This window comes from Myotis daubentonii, chromosome 20, assembly GCF_963259705.1.
Source record: "Myotis daubentonii chromosome 20, mMyoDau2.1, whole genome shotgun sequence".
NCBI classification, from domain to species: Eukaryota; Metazoa; Chordata; class Mammalia; order Chiroptera; family Vespertilionidae; genus Myotis; species Myotis daubentonii.
Genome location: NC_081859.1, coordinates 6,073,459 through 6,091,061, shown reverse-complemented (window position 1 = coordinate 6,091,061; position 17,603 = coordinate 6,073,459). Strand labels below are relative to the sequence as shown.

Below are 17,603 nucleotides of genomic sequence, written 5' to 3'. Positions count from 1 at the left end.
CGAACCCATCACCTCGTAGCCTTGCTCGTCCTTCTGTGTGGCTTGGCCATGGACCCCGGCCAGACAGTAGGCCATGGCCTGTGGCTGCCTTTGCCAAGGTCCTGCTGCCCATACCCTTGGACCTTCCAAAGTCAGAGGCAAGGATAGTGAAATAGGCAGGCTATGGGAGAATTAGCATTAGCATCTGCAAATTTGCATATAGTTTGCATACATTTTTATGAACACGAGACGGAGGCATCTGACTGCAGGAAACAGTGCGGCAAGTACCCTTTCCTGCCTTTTTGCCCTTTTTATCTCCCCAGGCTCCTCCTTCCCAGGCTGCTGCCTCCGCGGCTTCTGTGCCGGCGAACGCGACTGCTGTTCGTTGTAGTGGGAAATGCAGGGGAGGAAAGTTCAAGGTCGTGGAAGCACTAATGTCAACACTTTAGGTCTTTAAAAAAAGTTTTTAAAAAATTGATTTCAGAGAGAGGAAGGGAGAGGGAGAGGGAGAGAGAAACATCAGTGATGAGAGAGAATCATCGATCGGCTGCCTCCTGCACGCCCCCTACTGGGGATCGAGCCTGCAACCTGGGCATGTGCCCCAACCAGGGAATTGATCCGTGACAACCTGGTTCATAGGTCAACGCTCAACCACAAAGCCACACCCGCCGGGTAAGACTTTAGGTCTTATAGCTGTGCCTGGTCACACATGCAGCAGCCTGCGGCGTTCCCGTCCCGTTGGGAGCTGAGCTGGTGTGGCGAGCACCCCGTCACCGTCTCCAGGCAGCAACAAGCCATGTGCCTGCAGCTGTATTTCCTCGTGGTGTCGTCCTCCGGCCCTGGTCCTCCTGCTGTGAGCACACCCATCCTTTTGCCACTTGGCTCTGTGCGCTCTTCCCCTCTGTGTCTCTGTGCCCTGGGTCCCCAAGGCCATGTTCACAGATGTGAGCGTGATTTCTTTCTGAATGTAATTTTGAGTTGGTGTTTCTGACGGTCTGGCCACCGAGGTCTTGTTTTTAGCCTAATTTGGTAGCTCACAGACACATTGAGTTTGTAAGCTAGAATGTCAGCTCTGGAAGGGCAGTGACTTTGTTCTGTGGACTGTCACATCTAGTGACATGGCAGGAAGAGCAGGGTAGCCTGGTGACGGTGCTCAGTAAACATTCAGGGAGTTGTCGCCGAAGCTGGCGCTCTCACCCGCCTGTAATCGACCTCCTTGTAGGGAACTGGGGTACTGGGGTCATCAATACTCTCTTCATTATCTCCACAGTGTCCACGACATCGCACACAACTGATATTTTATTTCATTCACCGCTTACACCCGTCTGTAGTTTATAGCCACATTGAACTGTATTGTGCTCATCGGGGACACAGAGGCCTGCAGCCACCACTGTCTCCATCCCATTCCTCTCCCAGTGCCTCCCTCTGCCCTCTTTGTCGTTGGTATTTTGACCTTATTAACGCCTTCTCTCAGCCAGTCTGCTTCCTCTCCCCCTCCCCGAAGGTGGTATGGGGTGGTGAAGTCCGAGGGCTTCTGCCGCCCTATCCACTGGGCAGCACTCAGTGCGACCCTAAAGGGGGTAAGGAGAACAGCGCCACCCTCAGGGGGTCGTGAGAATTGAAGGAGACAACACGTGTGCTTCTAGCTCATCAATGCTCAGCTTGTAGTAGGTGTTCGTTTTATTATTACTATCCTGACCCTTAGATGCTGCCTAAAGCTCCTTAGAGCGTCCCTGAGCTCACACTTGGCACGGAGCAGGCTGGGGCCACCCCCCTCGCTCTGAGGTCAGTGCCCTTTGATGTTTGAGCAGAGTCACGAGGCAGGAAGCCCGCGCCTCCTCCCTCCTGGCTCTTCCACCCTCGGGGGGCTTCTGGTTGAGATCCCCAGCGGTGAGCGGCCGCCATCAAACCTTTGGGTCGGGTGTTTTGGGGGCCCCGGAACGATCACCTCCCTTAGACTCAGCGAGAACCTCAGGTCCGAGATGGTGGGGAGTCAGACTGAGCCTGTGCCGAGTTGCATGGTTTGGGACGATGTCCCTCCCTGCGTGACAGTGCTGTGCCGGAGGTTAGCCATTTGCTGACTCTACAAATGTGCAAGGAGACACTTTCAAACCTTGTCCCAATTTCCTTGACCGAAGAGGAGGCTAGTAAATGCCTCCTGGTTCATCTGCCAGAACCCGGGGAGAGAGCCGTGTCGCGTTGGAGCTCGGTATCTGTCCTGCCGACAGTCAGATGCTTGGAGAAGTGGTCACGGAACCCCTGCCACAGGGAGCGCCTTCATTCCCAGCGCTTCTATCGGCTAATGCGGTTCCTCTCGCCCCGCCCTGGCGGACGGTGTACTCTGATGGAGAGAGAAAATGCAGTGAAAAGAGACGCATAGACTCACAGGCGGCTGTTGGGAACGCCTTAGGGAGACCAGCCGTGACTCAGGAGTTTTCCGGGTGGGAATTCTCTGTTTCTTGGGGGATTTCTAATGCATGACAATGGTCGTAGCTGCCTGCATTTCTTGAGTGACTACTATATGCCTTTAAAAGTGTTAACTCGTTTAATCCTCACAACCCTATGCAGTAGCCCCACTTCACAGATGAGGAAGTCAAGGCCGAGGGAGGTTAAGAGCATGTCCTTGGCCTCAGACCTCGTAAGTTAGTGGAGCTGGGACCCGAAGGCAAGTCGGTCTAACCAGAGCCCACATGTTCACCAGCCCCATGATAGGGGGCATCGCGGGTTCTCTTTGCAAGAAGCTCCGTGAGGACCATCCCTCCGCTAATACTGCTCAGCTCTTTTAAAGGGAAGATACGAGTGCCAAGAGCCGGTAGGGCCTCGGGGACCCTGTTATGGGCCTGGCGCCCTGTGATGGGGCCACGTGGGTTCCTGGACGGTTCTTTCCAATTCCGTTCAACTTCTTGGTAGGATAGCTCACCCCTGGAGGGAATGTTTAGAGAAAAGTAAAAATATCCTGGAACAAAACCTGCAGCTAGTTTAGAATCCATGTCTCATGTATAATTTATTTCCAGACGCTTTCCGTGGCAAACTTCTTGTTAGTCAGAGGGAAAGAGGGTACGTTTAAAATACATATATATTTTTTATTGGTTTCAGAGAGGAAGGGAGAGGGAGAGAGAGAGAGAAACATCATTGAGTAGAGAGAATCATAGATCAGCTGCTTCCTGCACACCCCACACTGGGGATCGAGCCCCCAAACTGGGCACGTGCCCTTTCCCTGTCCCAGTCCTCCAGGGTCTGCTTTAGAGCGCCGTCATTCTCTAAATCAGCGGTTCTCAACCTTCTGGCCCTTTCAATACAGTTCCTCATGTTGTGACCCAACCATAACATTATTTTCGTGGCTACTTCATCACTGTCATGTTGCTACTGTGATGAATCGTCATGTAAGTATCTGATATGCAGGATGGTCTGAGTCGACCCCTGTGAAAGGGTCGTTCGACCGCCAGAGGGGTCGCGACCCACAGGTTGAGAACCGCTGCTCTAAATGATACAGAAGAAAAGCAATAGTTGGCTAACAGATGCCTAAGCTGACCGACCGATGGAGTGAGGCCCGAACTCCCTACCTCCTCGGCGGCGGCCAGCCCAGCGGATGGCTCGTGGCAGGTCATCCGCGGACACTTGTTTTGCTTGACGGGAGATTTGCTTTCAGAGGCTCCCTTCCCCAGAATGGGATGGGGAAAAAAAAATCTGCTTTTCAGCCTCAGAATCCTCGCCATTTCTGCCTTTTCCCGATTGCTGACGAAGCAAGAACCCTTTCTGGGTTAAGTTTCTCGGCCACGGAATGTGCCAATATTGCCAAACCCTAATCGCCTCCTATTCCCTGGAGTGCGACCCAGTCTCTGCCTCGCCCTAAAGTTGTAACCGAGACGCTGATGAGCCTTCCTTCCGACTCCCCACCCCACCTCCGCCACGTGCCGATCGATTACCAGGCTCCAGATGTAGCTCCTCCCCGGGGGATAGCTGCGTTCTCTGCCGGCTCTGCAGCCTGCACGGGGTGTGTCATTCGTGAAGCAATTTGGGGCACTGGTCCTCCCCCAGCTGAGTGTCACTGGCTCTGACTCCCACGTTGTCTCGATGGCACAGACAATGACTAAACGCAGGGAGTTTGTCTCAATGGGGGTCACACCAGGCAGCAGAACAACAACAAAAAAATGCACCGCATCCGTTACATTTGCTAGACAAATGCCAAGTGCCGTTATCGTAAAGGGACAGCAAAGGCATTCTGTTCCCTTTCTGAACCTGCCGACCAGTCAACGCCGTGATGAAATCCAGGAGGGCAGTGATCACCGATTGTAGCTCAGGGGGGTGTGCGGGTGGAATGACAGCTTGCCTTCAGCGAGGCTGTGTTTGTGTCAGGGAGGCGTCCATGCACGCCAGAGTGATGCCTCAGATGCTTTTGGTCATGGCGCTGCTTCAAGTTATCCGTAAAGCATTTCAATCACAACTGCTATGGACTTTAAAATAGTTTTTTTTTAATTGAGTTTTAGAGAGAGAGGAAGGGAGAGGGATATAGAGAGAGGAATATCGATGAGAGGGAGACATCGATTGGCTGCCTCCTGCACACCCCCTACTGGGAATCGAGCCCGCAACCCTGGCATGTGCCCTGACCGGGAAGCGAACACTGACCTCCTGGTTCATAGTGACGTTCAACCCCTGAGCCACACCTGCCAGGCCTATTGCGGACTTTAAGAGGAAGGCGGAGTGGGAGGGCATGTCAGAGGTATGATCATGCGGAATGTGCTTGTTTTCCTCCGTAGTCTGTAAAGGTGGTGGGGACAGGGTCTATGTAAGCTGTTCACTGCTCAGCCCCTCACCCCGAAAATGGCAGCCTGTCACTGAGGCGTACGACAGCCCTGTGCAGTGGGGATAGGGAGCTGAGACTCGAGGGCTTGCGTCACCTGCCCAGATCACTCAGGTGGTACGTGCCGGGTCTGGATTCAAATCCACTGTTTCCCCAACCCCTGTCCTTTGTGGTAGTCCCACGTTTGTGGGCACTAGGGAATAAGAACACGCCTCCCTGCATTTCCCAGGACAGATCCGCACCTTTGGGGTTTTCAGCGTAACTTGGACACCACTCTCAGCCACCCCAGCACGTTCCTGTTCCCGTCACCCACTGTTGCGTGCGCACGTGGGCGCCAGGCTTGCCTGGTCTCACCCATCCCCTCCCTGCTGATTGTCCTCCTCCAAGTCATCATTAGGCCGAGAGGTTTTGGTCAAAGGCAACCTCTCAGTTTCCAGGGGCTGTTGGAACTGGATGCGGACCCTGCGCCCTCATGCTGGCCCGCCCGGGGCCTGTGTTAGTCTTCTGGGGCCACCGTCAGTCTTCTGGGGCCAGCCTGGTGGCTTAGACAAGAGACATTTATCCTCCAATTTCCGGTGGCTGCAAGACCCAGATCAAGGTGTCGGCCGTGTTGGTGTCCCCCGGGGCCTCTCTCCTTGGCTTGACGATGGCCGCCTGCTGGCTGTGCCCTCCCCTGGGCATCCCTCTGTGTGTGTGTGTGTGTGTGTGTGTGTGTGTGTCCTAATCTCCTCTTCTTAAAAGGACAGCAGCCATCTTGGGCCCAGCCCCATCCTAATGATCTCGGTTGACTTGATAACTGCTTGCAAGATCCTGTCTCCAAATACAGTCACATCCCGGGGCCCTGGGACTCAGCCTTCACCATCTGGAACGTGGGAGGGAGGGACACTGCACCCCTCACAGGATCTGTGCACCGGGGAAGTTGTATGGAAACGGCATCCCATCGGGCAGGAGACATGATTGGCCCCGCCTTGAATTCTGCTCCTTGGCAAATCGCAGAAGGAGCGAACGGTGAGCCGCTGGGTTTAGATTTTACTAGTATTTCGCCATCACCCATCGGTGTGACCCAGTGTATCAGAATAAAAAGCAAACTTACTCTGAGCAAAGCCGGCCTACAAAGCCTTATTTACAATGATAGCCAAGACACGGAAGCATCCTTCCTGTCCATTCGGGGGTGATGGATAAAGAAAACGTGGAGTATGCCATGGAATAGTATTCAGCCGTAAAAAAGGACGAAGTCTTACCGTGTACTACAATGTAGATGGAACTTGATGGCATAAGCCAGACAGAGAAAGACAAATACAATGTCACCTCTTGTGTGTGGAATCTAGAAACAGGAGAAAGCACCAGAGAACAGAGGCAGGGGACGGGGGGCAAATGAACGAAGGGGATCAAAAGGTACAAACTTCCAGTTATGAAATAAACGAGTCCTGGGATGTACAGCGTGGTGACTGTAGTTAGCGACACTGTATCACATATTTGAAAGTTGCTAGGAGAGGAGATCTAAAAAGTTCTTTTTTCCAGAAAAATATTCTGTAACTGTGTGTGACAAGAGTTCACTAGATGTGTGGTGGTCCTTTTGCAACAGATACAAATATGGAATCATGATTATCCTATATAATAAAAGCCTAATATGCAAATCAACCTAACAGCAGAACGACCAGTTGCTATGACGTGCACTGACCACCAGAGGGCACTCAATGCAGGAGCTGCCCCCAGCCCGCAGTCCCCAAGCCAGCCAAGGCAGGTGCCTGTGGGGGCCCCCCTGATTGCCCTGCCAGTCGCCCCACAGATCGGCCCTGATCGCCGGCCAGGCCTAGGGACCCTACCCGTGTACAAATTTTGTGCACCGGGCCTCTGGTGTTATATAACTGAAACGAGTATCATATTGCAGCTCAAGTCTCTCTCAAAAGAAAAAGAGTCACCCCTGCCATTTCCCAGGGGTTGGACCAAACGCAGCCTCTTCCTACTGCCACAGCTTTGCGGGCAGCAGTGTGCAAAGCCAGCCCCTGAGCTGAGACAGTTAACCCAGCACCCGTGGGGCGCGGTCCGGGCCATTCATCCTCCCAATTAGCTGTGGCTCCTGTCTCCCCAGCAGGCCCAGGGTCAGGACTGAATCCGCCAGTGCGATGTGACCCTTTGCAGAAGTGCCAGCTGCTGAGGTGGCGGAAATGAGATCAGGACAGTCACTTCTTCCCTTGTAGGATGTCCCTTCCCAGGAGGTCCCGGGTGCTCCCCTGCCCAGAGCTGGTCACAGGGTAGTGGGGCAGCATGACCCATTCTGGGGCTCGCTGTCCAGGCTGCACAAAAACGGTCGTTACATCGCAGCAGTGCCCAGGGAGGCGGGCGCCAGGCGTCCCCCTGCAGGGCAGAGGAAAGGGGGCAGGCCTCTCTCTTCGCCGGGGGAGGTGAGCTTACCTAGACTGGGAAGACTGGTCCCTGGTTGCTCAGGGAAAGGCTTTTCCTTAACGACAATGCGTAAGTTGTCCTCCACGGCTTGGAAGATGCTAGTCCAGCGGTTCTCAACCTGTGGGTCGAGACCCCTTTGGCAGTCGAACGACCCTTTCACAGGGGTTGCCTAAGACCATCCTGCATATCAGATATTTACATGACGATTCATAACAGTAGCAACATGACAGTTATGAAGTCGCAACGGAAATAATTTTATGGTTGGGTCACAACATGAGGAACTGTATTTAAAGGGCCAGAAGGTTGAGAACCACTGTGCCAGACGTTGTGCAACATGCTTAAGCGTGTCATCTCACTTCACACTCGCCCTGGGGTGTGGCCTCCACTGTGCCCCCGTTCACCGGCGAGGATGAGGGGGTGAAGGGATGAAGCTGGGGCATGTGAAGCCAGGATCTGAATCAGGTGGTCTTAGCCCCGCCCTTTGGTTTTCTTCATCAATTGTCTTAATGATAAAGGTGGCATGTCCCCATGGTGACCAGAACATGATGGGGCGCTGATAGGAAGAAAGGATCGGTTAACTCCTCGCCCCTCTCTGTTCCCAGCTGGTCCGACGTGACTGATGTTAAAAGCTTGGACCTGTGTCCTGCTGTGATCTCCACGTGTTTCACACACAGACAAACACACGCCCACACGTGTGTCCACACACGCAGGGGTGGCTTTTTGTTTGCTCTTCTTCCCAATAATGAAAACATGGTTTTTCTATCACTTTCCCCCCACATGCCATTACGGGACAGCCCTCCAGGGCTGTGCCCACACCTCTGGTGAGCCTGGCGGAGGTGCGTGCAGCATGGACGCTGAGCGCCATCCACCAGGCGCTCAGGCCATGTCAGAAGCAAAGGCACAAGAGGACTCATTTCTGCCCTTTGCCCACTTCTGGTCACATGGTTTCCCCTGGTCAGGTGGTCATCCTGACTATTCCCTAGAACAGTGGTCAGCAACCCGCGGCTCGCGAGCCACAGGTGGCTCTCTGGCCCCCTGAGTGTGGCTCTTTCACAAAATACCACGTGCGGGCGCGCATGTACAGTGCGAAGTTGACTTAAAACTTTAAAGTTTATTAAGTTAATTTTAGGGAACGTTGTGGAGTGAAAGGAGATGTAGTGTCGGGGATGGAGAAAGGTATGTTGAGATGGTTTGGACATAGAGAGAGGATGAACGAAAGGAGACAGACGAAACAAGTATACAAGACGAGTGTGGATGAAAGAGTTGGAAGGGGTCGACCTCAGCGAACCCACCTCCATCAGATTGAGGACGTTTTTAGCAAAGGCCAGCTTAGGAGCACCCTAATTAAGTTCATAACAATGTACCTACCTATATAGTTTCAGTTTAAAAAATTTGGCTCTCAAAAGAAATTTCAATCGTCGTACTGTTGATATTTGGCTCTGTTGACTAATGAGTTTGCCAACCATGGCCCTAGAAGGTCCCCTGGTTTAAGACAGGCCTGGGGGGCCCTGGCTGGTAGCTAAATGGTTAGAGCATCAGCCCTTGCACCAAAGGGTCACGGGTTCCATTCCGGTCAAGGCCAGGTACTGGGTTGCAGGCTCGATCCCCAGTCTCTTGCGTTGGGGAGGCAACTAATTGATGTGTCTCTCTCACATCAATGTTTCTCTCTCTCTCTCTTTCCCCTCCCCTCCACCTCCCTTCCACTGTCTCTGAAAATCAATGGAAAAAATATCCTCGGGTGAGGATTAACACAGAAAAAGAAGAGGCTGGTGGAAAGGGTCCCCGTCTCGGTGTCACTTCTGCGGAAGGTCTGGTGGCGATGTCCGTGTAGGACATAAAAAAATGACGCTCTCCACCACCTCAGTGAGGAATGACGCTGAGCGCCCCGGGGTGCCCCGCACCCCAACATCCTGCCTCCCCTCCCCCAGACAGCTCTTCCTCGACATCTCCGCCCAGAGGCCATTCTCCTCCCTCAGAATGAATGGCTTCTCTCTCCTTTCATCCCGTGAGCTGGCTCCCTTAGTGCTGTGCTTCCCACGTATTGACGCGGTGGAATCCGCGATGCACACGCTCATTTGCATGGCCGTCTCCCGGGCCAGACCGCTCTGCACCCGCCGCCTGGTAATTGCCGATAATAAATACCCGCTGAGTGAGGGCCTAGGCGGGGCTCTTCGGCACCGGAAGGCTTGCTAAACCCTTGCCCTTCTCATTCTAGAACATTCTCTGTTGTTAGTGTCTCTCCTCTCAAGTAATCATCTTTGCCTAATCACTCCCTGTACTCCAGACACGATTCCTACCCCCCACCCCTGGCTTAAAGGAAAGAAAAGGAGTGGGTAGCTGTTCGTGTTAACTTAAGATGCCTCTCAGTTGCCAGCCAGTTGTGGGAGAATTGTGTCCCTTTCAAAATCTGGCACGATTTGAGAGAGCGCTTTTATTCTCACCCCCTCCCTGAGTGGGCTGGTAGGTGGTTCAGCAACTTAACAAGGGAGTGAGGAAAGGCGTTTGAAATTCAAGTGTGTCTGAAGTTGCATGAAAACGAGGATCAAAGACAGGCTGGGAGGTGTGGCCAGGGCAGGGCCAGAACCCCAGGTTTGGTCCTGAAAGGAACCAGTAACTTCCCAGGAGTGTCCTGGAGACCCCAGGAAGGCCAGAGACAGGTCGGAGGAGCTGGTGAGGGTGAGGCACAGAGGTGGCCGGGCCTGTGCCAGGCAGGAGGTGGCGGGAACTGGAGGCTGTGGGTTCCCAAGACAGAAGGAGCAGACCTCCATCCCAGGAAGATGCCAAGGCCAACCCTTCAGGAATAGAGACCGTGGGCCACGGGGTCAGGGAGCATTGTGGGGGCTCTTCCACATGGTCATGGCTGGGGGAGCTCTGACCTGCCAGTGCTGCCTGTCCAGACTCCAGTCCAGAGCAGCGGTTAGCGACAATGCGCCCTGCGCGCACAGGACCACCACCCCCGCCCTGCAGGGGACGAAGGTGAGGGCTGGGACCGGAGTCTTCCAAAGGAAAGGGTCTTCGGGTGCTCCTCAAACCTCTGTTCCGTGACTCTCAGCTCCACTGTTGAACACAACCACCTGGGATGCGTCTAAAAAATGCAGCTTGCTGCTCCAGAGAGGCCAGCTTAGTGGACTGGGGTGGAACCCGGAAACCTGCACGTTAAACCAAGGCCCCGGGCGGTTCTGACGCAGGTGGCTCCGGAACCCTGCTTTGGGAACCAGCGCCCAGCACCCACTTCTTAAACTGGAGTGTGCGTCTGCATCACCCGGGGGGCTTGCGGAAAATGCAGGTTCTGGTCCAGCAAGTCTGGGGGTGGGAACCCAGGGGCTGCCCGGCTGGCACGCTCCTGGTGACGCAGGTGAGGCTGGCCCGTGGCTCACCGAGAACCTCTCACAGAAGCTGACCCCAGGCTCCGAGCTCAGGCCCACCGAACCGGAAGCGCTGGGGCCGGGGCCCAGCCTCAGTTTTAGCCAGCCCTCCGTGATCCGGGAGTCTGAGAGCCACTGCTAAGCCACGGAGGAGCTTAAAGACACGGCTGTCCTCTCTGTGCTGCCTGTCCCCGTGCAGAGGTAGAAGGAGTCCACGTTGGAGCCAGGAAAGCAGAGGCGACTGCCCCTGGGTGGGTGACTGTGCCCTGGGTGGGCGGCTGAAGGAGAGGGTTCGAGAAGCCAGGGGGCTCCGAGGGGTTGGACAGTGGGAGGCCTGGGAGGAAGCCCCTCCCGGGTTGGGGACAGCCCTCTGTGGCCCCTGCCCTGCCTGTGTCCTCAGTGACCACCGGCCTTCCCAGGACAGAGGAACCCCTCTGACTTCAGGCCGCGGTCACCAGGCAGGCATTCCTTCTCTTGCCTCCTGTCCTCCTGCACTCCTGGGGCCCCGGAGCGAGCCCTGGGGAACATGGTCTGTGACAGTTCCTCCAGGATCAGCCACGAGGGGCTGATCTTGACCGTGACCAGGTCAGGGCGATACCTGGCGGTGGCGTTTAGGGGAGCGGCTGGCAGGGCAGAGCTGAGAGCCACCGCCTCCGTTCCCGGGGCATATACGACCGGCTTGAGACAGATGAATGTCACGGTGACTTTAAATTACACTCTGCACTCGGTGACTCTGTGCTCAGTTGCTTAGATGTAGAGCCGTCTGCTCAGCCCTTAACGGTATTGGCTAAGCACTGGTGTGAAACCAGGAGGTCACACAAGTTAACCCACCAGCACCAGCCAGCAGGCAACGCTCACGTGAGCCCAACCCCCAGTCCTGGCTGTTGGGGTCCCCAGCACGAAGGGGTACGAGGCCTTCAGGAAAGCCTGGTCCGCCCTCCCCACCGGGTCTGACTGCTGGGGGGCAGGGGGGCTGTGCTCAAAGCCATTAAAGAGGAAGTGGCCTCAGAGTCAGGGTTCCTGACAGCGCTTGGGATGCTGTGCTCACACTCGCCCAACTTAGTGAACTCCCAGCTTCCCAAGTGTGCCATCCTCCCTGCCCCCGCCTCGTGAATCGTGTGCTTGATGATTCATTTGGGGACAAAGGGGGAACCGACCTCCAGGACCGGCATTTATGAGAAAGAACCTGCTCGCCCAGGCGGCTCCTCTGTCTGAGGTCCGTTAGCGTCGGTTGCGGATTCCAATGGAAGAGCCATTACCCTTTCCTTCTCCCCACTCCTGGGCACCAGGCAGGTACACCTCAGGGCAGGCACTGGGATTGGATCAGTGTCTTTGCAGACAGGGCCTCTGTGGTTGGAGAAGCAGCCTGCGGTCTTCCTTCCCTCCTGGGGCAGCTGGGAGCTTGGTTTAATGGGGACTATGGGCGGGGCGGAGAATTAGGCGGATTTGGTTCTGGGGGTGACTGTCCCTCCTCTAACTCAGCCTGTGCCCCTGCTCGCCCTCCAGCTGGTGCTGCCGGAGTACTCCATCCACAGCCTCTTCTGCATCATGTTCCTGTGTGCGCAGGAGTGGCTCACCCTGGGGCTCAATGCCCCGCTGCTGTTCTATCACTTCTGGAGGTAAGGCTGCGGGCCCGGGCTGCCCGTCCCGTTTCTGTGCGGGTGGCCGCCCCAGAGACAGTGACCCCCCGACGGCCGCCAGCGGGAGGCTTTCTCTCACTCCTCCCCTGGGAGAACCTGCTTCCCCGCTTCTTAGGCAGCAAGTCCCGTAAGGAAAGCTCTGCGCAGGCCCCACTGCCCACAGCCTCACCCGGGGGTCAGTGTGAGAAGCAGGGGCAGCACAACTCCGAATAGGAGCTGGAGGGGGAGAGGCAGCCAGTGTCTGTGCACCTGGAACGTGACTTTGGCACAAGGAAGAGCAGGAGGGACTTATCTGACTTTTTCTTGAATCCTTGACAGGGTCTGGCCTGGCCTGGCAATTCGTAAGCGCTCAGAAAAGGAAAGAAAAAGGAAGTAGGAGGAAGGGATTCTTTAAAATGAGAGTCCCACCCGGCAGGTGGCCAGTGTGGCTCAGGTTGAGCATCGACCTATGAACCAGGAAATCACAATTCAATTCCCGTTCAAGGGCACATGCCCAGGAAGTGGGTTCGATCCCCAGTACAGGGTGTGCAGGAAGCAGCTGATCAATGATTCTCCCTCGTCATGGATGTTTCTATCTCTCTCTCCATCTCCCTTCCTCTCTGAAACCAATAAAAATTAAAAAAAGAGGGTCGGGGTAGAGGTCAGTATTTAGGCCGAGTGACGGCTGACTGAGGCAGGACTGTGGTCCAGTGGCTTCGAGCAGTGAGCACGGCTCTGTCTGTCCACCTTGCACCTGCTCTGATACCTGTGGCTACGCACCGCAGGCCCCTCCCCCAGCCCTGGAGGGGCGGGCCCTGCCAGGTGCCGCCCAGGTCCCACAGCTGACTCGGCCATCCTCCTGCCGGAGCAGCTTTGCCAGTGGGTGAGGTCACCAGGGCATCTGCAGACCTGGGAACGGGGAGAGCCGCCATCTGCGAGGAGAGAGCGCCTGAGCTGTTAGTTTCAGGCTGGGATCCGAGCCGGAGGCAGATAACCGCCCAGCAGGGCTTCCTGGGGGCAGTCACCTTCGGGAGGGCTGGGCCCCGGTGACTTCAGATGTCGCTTCTCAGCCTCAGAACCAGCAACGCCGTGTCCTCCTCCCCCGCAGGTACTTCCACTGCCCAGCGGACAGCTCCGAGCTGGCCTACGACCCGCCGGTGGTCATGAATGCAGACACCTTGAGCTACTGTCAGAAGGAGGCCTGGTGTAAGCTGGCCTTCTACCTCCTCTCCTTCTTCTACTACCTGTACTGGTGAGCCTCGCCCCTCCTGGAGGGTCTGACTCCTGCAGGGTGTGGCGGGGTGGAGGTGGGGGGGTGTTTCAGGCCGGCCTCCTGGGCTTGGGGAGGTAGCCCATGAGCCTGTGGGATTTGATGCCACCTTCTGACTCGTATCGGGAGCCAGGGCTTCTGTTGTGTATGAAGTGAGGGGCAGCGGTCCCAACGTCTGTAGCAATCTTTGGCACATCTAAGTGCTCAAGAAATTTTTTTTTTTAAGTGTAAAGCAAGTTGACATGATCTATCCAAGATAGCATCACCCTCCTGCCCAGGTATATGGTTTACTTGATGGTAGAGACGGCGTCTGTTTCATTCACCTCTGTGTCTGCAGTGCCTGGCACATAGTAGGTGCTCACTAAACCCTGGCTCACAGTAGGTGCTCACTAGCCCCTTGCTATTGCTAATGGTATAGGCTGCACACTCCATCTTTTACCAGAGACACACTGTGCTCTCCTAACAAATACGACAGGGATGAGAAAGTGGCAGGAGTGGCCCGGGGTCCGGCTTTGGCGGGTCCCTCTTGGGAGGGCCAGTCCTGGCCCCTGCGGGCTCCCACTAACGCCTCCTCTCCCCTTCTTTTTGCCTTCAGCATGATCTACACTTTAGTGAGCTCTTAACTCAGAGGCCACGCACGTCGTCAGAGACTGGACGGGAGCGCGCCGAGGCCGAGAAGTCACTTGTGCGGGCAACTGGAGAAGGGACAGGGTGGGTGAGGAGGAGACCGGGCCGACACTGACTGCCTCGGAAGGAATGGAAGGAACGGAGCGGCGGCAGCGGGAGCTGAGTTAACCGCCGTGTGTTGTCACCTGTGAACCACAGCGAACATCGCTGTTTCCCGAGTCCGCTTCATCTCGCAGCTCCCAGCTGGTCCGCTCTGGTTTCCTGGACCGTGGGAGTGGGGGCTGGGAGGCCCGAAGGTGCCTGCTACCGAACGGAACGACCAGAGTCAGGCTGAGTCTGTGGGACCCACGGAGGGCCTCGGAGGGCCTGGGCTACCAAAGGCTCTGTTTCCTCCCTGCCGGGGCCGGCCATGCCCTTGCCCTCCGAGGAGGGTCCGGAAGGTGCGCCATGGCCTTCGCCGTGGCCGGCGTGACCTGCAGGGCTGCCGTGCTCCGCCCTGCTTCGTGAGAGCCCAGCTTAGTGACACCCTGAGCTGGGTTTGGGGCAACGCGTTGCTAATAAAGTTGCCCAAAGTCACAGACGTGGGGTGGGGTGGGGTGGGAAGGGGGAGCCAGGGAAAAATGACTTGGAGAAACATTGACTCCAGGTTCAAGGTGTTACCAGCCAAAGCCATCACAGCCCCCGAGTGCAAATCCACCGGTCGGCACTCGTCGAAGCCGCGTCTTGCAAGGAACCCCCAGCTGTTCCAAGGCCGCTCTGAACGGTGGGCACTCGGCAGCTCGGAAAGGAGACGACATGGTAACAGCTCCGTTTTACGATGCCGCGTGTTCATGCTGCTTAACCCGAGGACGCGCGCTTCTTCAGGAGTTTCCACGCGACACGCTCTCCGTTCTGAGGAGGAGTTGTGGCAGGAGGCAGTCAGTAACGTCAAGGCTGAGATGCGGAGGATGCTCAGATTGGGTGCAGTGACCTTTGACCTTATTCCCCCCCACTTCCCCTCTTTCCTCCTGTTTGACACACGGGCTATTTATTGTACATGTGCCCAGCTCCCGCCGGAGCCCTGTGACTCAGGGTCAGGAACGGTGTTGGTGGGACACGTGTGTGCTACGTTGGACACACGTGTGCTATGTTGGACACATGTGTGCTGTGTTACAGCGTGGGGACAACTTGAGTGTCCGGCCGACCTGGCTGTTTCGTGTAGGCCTCATCCCTGGCTGGCTGCGTCTCCATAGGGTGGGTGAACTGGTAGGTAGAGAAGGGCAGGGTTTCAGAAGGGCATTTGGCTTCTAAAAATTCTACAGGAGACAAAAGGCAGACGTCTGCCTTCAGAGCCGGGGACGTCGAGGCACTATTTCTGGGACCAGGCTTCCCCCGACCGATCCCGTGGGCCCGGCTGGCTACGTGTGGTTGGGACAGAGTTGCCTTCAGGGCTGGTTGCCTCGGTCTTTGACGTCATTCCTTGAGGAGACCTTCTTCCCGAGAAACAAGCCTTGTGTCCAGGCTGCTGGCAGCAGTTCTGTCTCCACGGCCGCCTCACAAATACAGCGGATGAGGGCGTCCGGGGTCCAGCTCATTCTCCCCGTAGAGCTGTTGGGTTTAGTTGTGAACTTGCCTCCTTCCAGGAAGATTTGAATGAGCTTGTAATAGTGGACACCAGGACACAGGGACTGCTCTAATGGGAATTCGGCTTTATAACGAAGATGAGCACAGAGATACCCGTTTCCTGAGAGAGTCTGTTTACCGTGACGGAGCATTAAATCCACGGTTTCTCTTAGCGGTAAATTGCAGCAATTCACAGTCACAGCGCGCTTAACATTTCACACTTTGCTTTCACTCCTTCTCCTTCGATCCTCCTCTCAAGCCTAAGACGTTGATACTGTTCTTTTTCTCTACGTGAGGCAGCTGAAGCCCAGAGCGGGCCAGTGACTTACCTATAGTCACACAGCAGTCACAAACCTGCCTCTGAAGCTACTAGTGCATTGTCTGACTTTCAAAACCCCATGTCCGCCCTAGCGGGTTTGGCTCCGTGGTTAGAGCGTTGGCCTGCCGACTGAGGGGTCCTGGGGTCAATTCCAGTCAAGGGCACGTACCTGGGTGGCAGGCTCGGTCCCCGGCCCCGATCCGGGGGCGTGTGCGGGAGGCAACCAATCGATGTGTCTCTCTCACATTGATGTTTTTTTTTCCTCTCTCTCTCTCTCCTCCTCCTTTCCATTCTCTCTCGGAATCAATGGGGAAAATGTCCTCGGGCGAGGATTGGCAAAAAATAAAAAACATTAAAACCCGTGTCCTTTCCTGAGTCCCACCCGAGTGCTGGCAAAGCAGCGTAGGGTCCGATGAAAGCTTGGTTGGTGACATCAGCTTTCCGAGAAGAGAGCTTCAAAATAGAGCCGTTGCGGACGCCGTGGTTGCCGGTCCCCTGGGCGCCAGCCTCTCTCGCTGGGCTGGGGGAGGTCCTTCGCTCAGGCGGTGGGTCCTTTGAAAGCTGTAACCGCTGCCAGCGCCTTATGTTTCTGAAAGAGAAACATCCACTGTTTCCCTCCCACAGGTTGCCCTGGGGGGACAACACAGAAACCCCAGGGTGTGGGTTGGGAGTTTGAGCCGCTTTTCAATCCCTGGGGCAGCCGACCACGAGGGTCAGAGCCCGTGTGGCGTTTGCCAGGACCTCGCCCGCCGGCACCATGATCCCTCAGAGCAGCCCGTTCCTCCCCCCGCTGTTCTGATCAGGGACCGGGAGGCTCAGGGCAGGTGCGTCTCCCTGGGGGACCTGCCAGACATCAGCCCAGGGCTCCGGGGACGGGGCCAGTAGTCACAGTAGCCACTCCCCGAGGTGCCCAGCGTTATCCTCTGCCCGCCCTGTGCTGCTGTCCGGTCCTCACAGCCCCAGGCGGCCGCCCTGTCTCCTTGCTGGCTGAGCAGCGCCCCGCTGCTGGCCAGGGCGAACTTTAACCCCGGCCTGTTCCTGCTCACATGGCTCCATCTGCTTGGCCAGCTTTGTCCCTCCGCGCTGTCAGAGGGAGGAGGGAGGGGGAGGCGTGGATCTCGCAGGGGGTGGTACCCCTGGTGACCCCTGGTGACGGGGAGCTGTCCCTGCCGAGCCTGAGTCTGGGCCCCGGGACAGAGTTTCTGGGGGCACAGGCAGCACGGAGGGCGGTGTGGGTGGCCTGGTCCCTTCTCCTAGGGAGGCCGGGCCTGTTGTGCCCACAGAGTGAGCGCGGGCCCTGAGGATGGCACCGAGGCCTACTTTTCACTTGGCCAAGTGGCGGGAATAGTGGCCCCTGTGCACGGACTTGTTACACAGACGCGATGAGCTTGTGTTTGCGGAGAACTTCAAGGAGGGCCCCGCCCGCGGTTGGCCTACCAGCTCTGTAGGGTGTGAGCTTCCTCGACACCCTCCCTGTGCCCATGCCATCCAGGGGCAGCGCCTGGAAGGGACGGATTCGCCGGGCCCCATGGGGAGGAGGGATGACCCCTGCACCCCACTGCCCTCCCGCTGTCATGTGCGGAGGGCAGGGCAGGCTGGGACCCAAGACCCCTCT

The 17,603-nt window shown here is 56.4% G+C and overlaps 1 protein-coding gene across 3 annotated transcripts in view; it reads left to right on the top strand.

Moving 5' to 3' along the window:
- The window catches only part of CNIH3 (cornichon family AMPA receptor auxiliary protein 3), a 40,318-nt gene extending 23,970 nt beyond the window's left edge, over positions 1 to 16,348 (top strand). For 2 of the 3 annotated variants that reach the window (XM_059677296.1, XM_059677295.1), the window contains 3 exons: positions 12,058 to 12,170; positions 13,279 to 13,422; positions 14,036 to 16,348. In XM_059677296.1, the coding sequence (XP_059533279.1) occupies positions 12,058 to 12,170; positions 13,279 to 13,422; positions 14,036 to 14,063 (285 nt within the window). In that variant the 3' untranslated portion in view covers positions 14,064 to 16,348. Of the gene's footprint in view, positions 1 to 12,057; positions 12,171 to 13,278; positions 13,423 to 13,666; positions 13,719 to 14,035 lie in introns of all 3 variants that reach the window. The other variant, XM_059677293.1, reaches the window with a different exon arrangement.
- Positions 16,349 to 17,603: the final 1,255 nt, after the last annotated feature.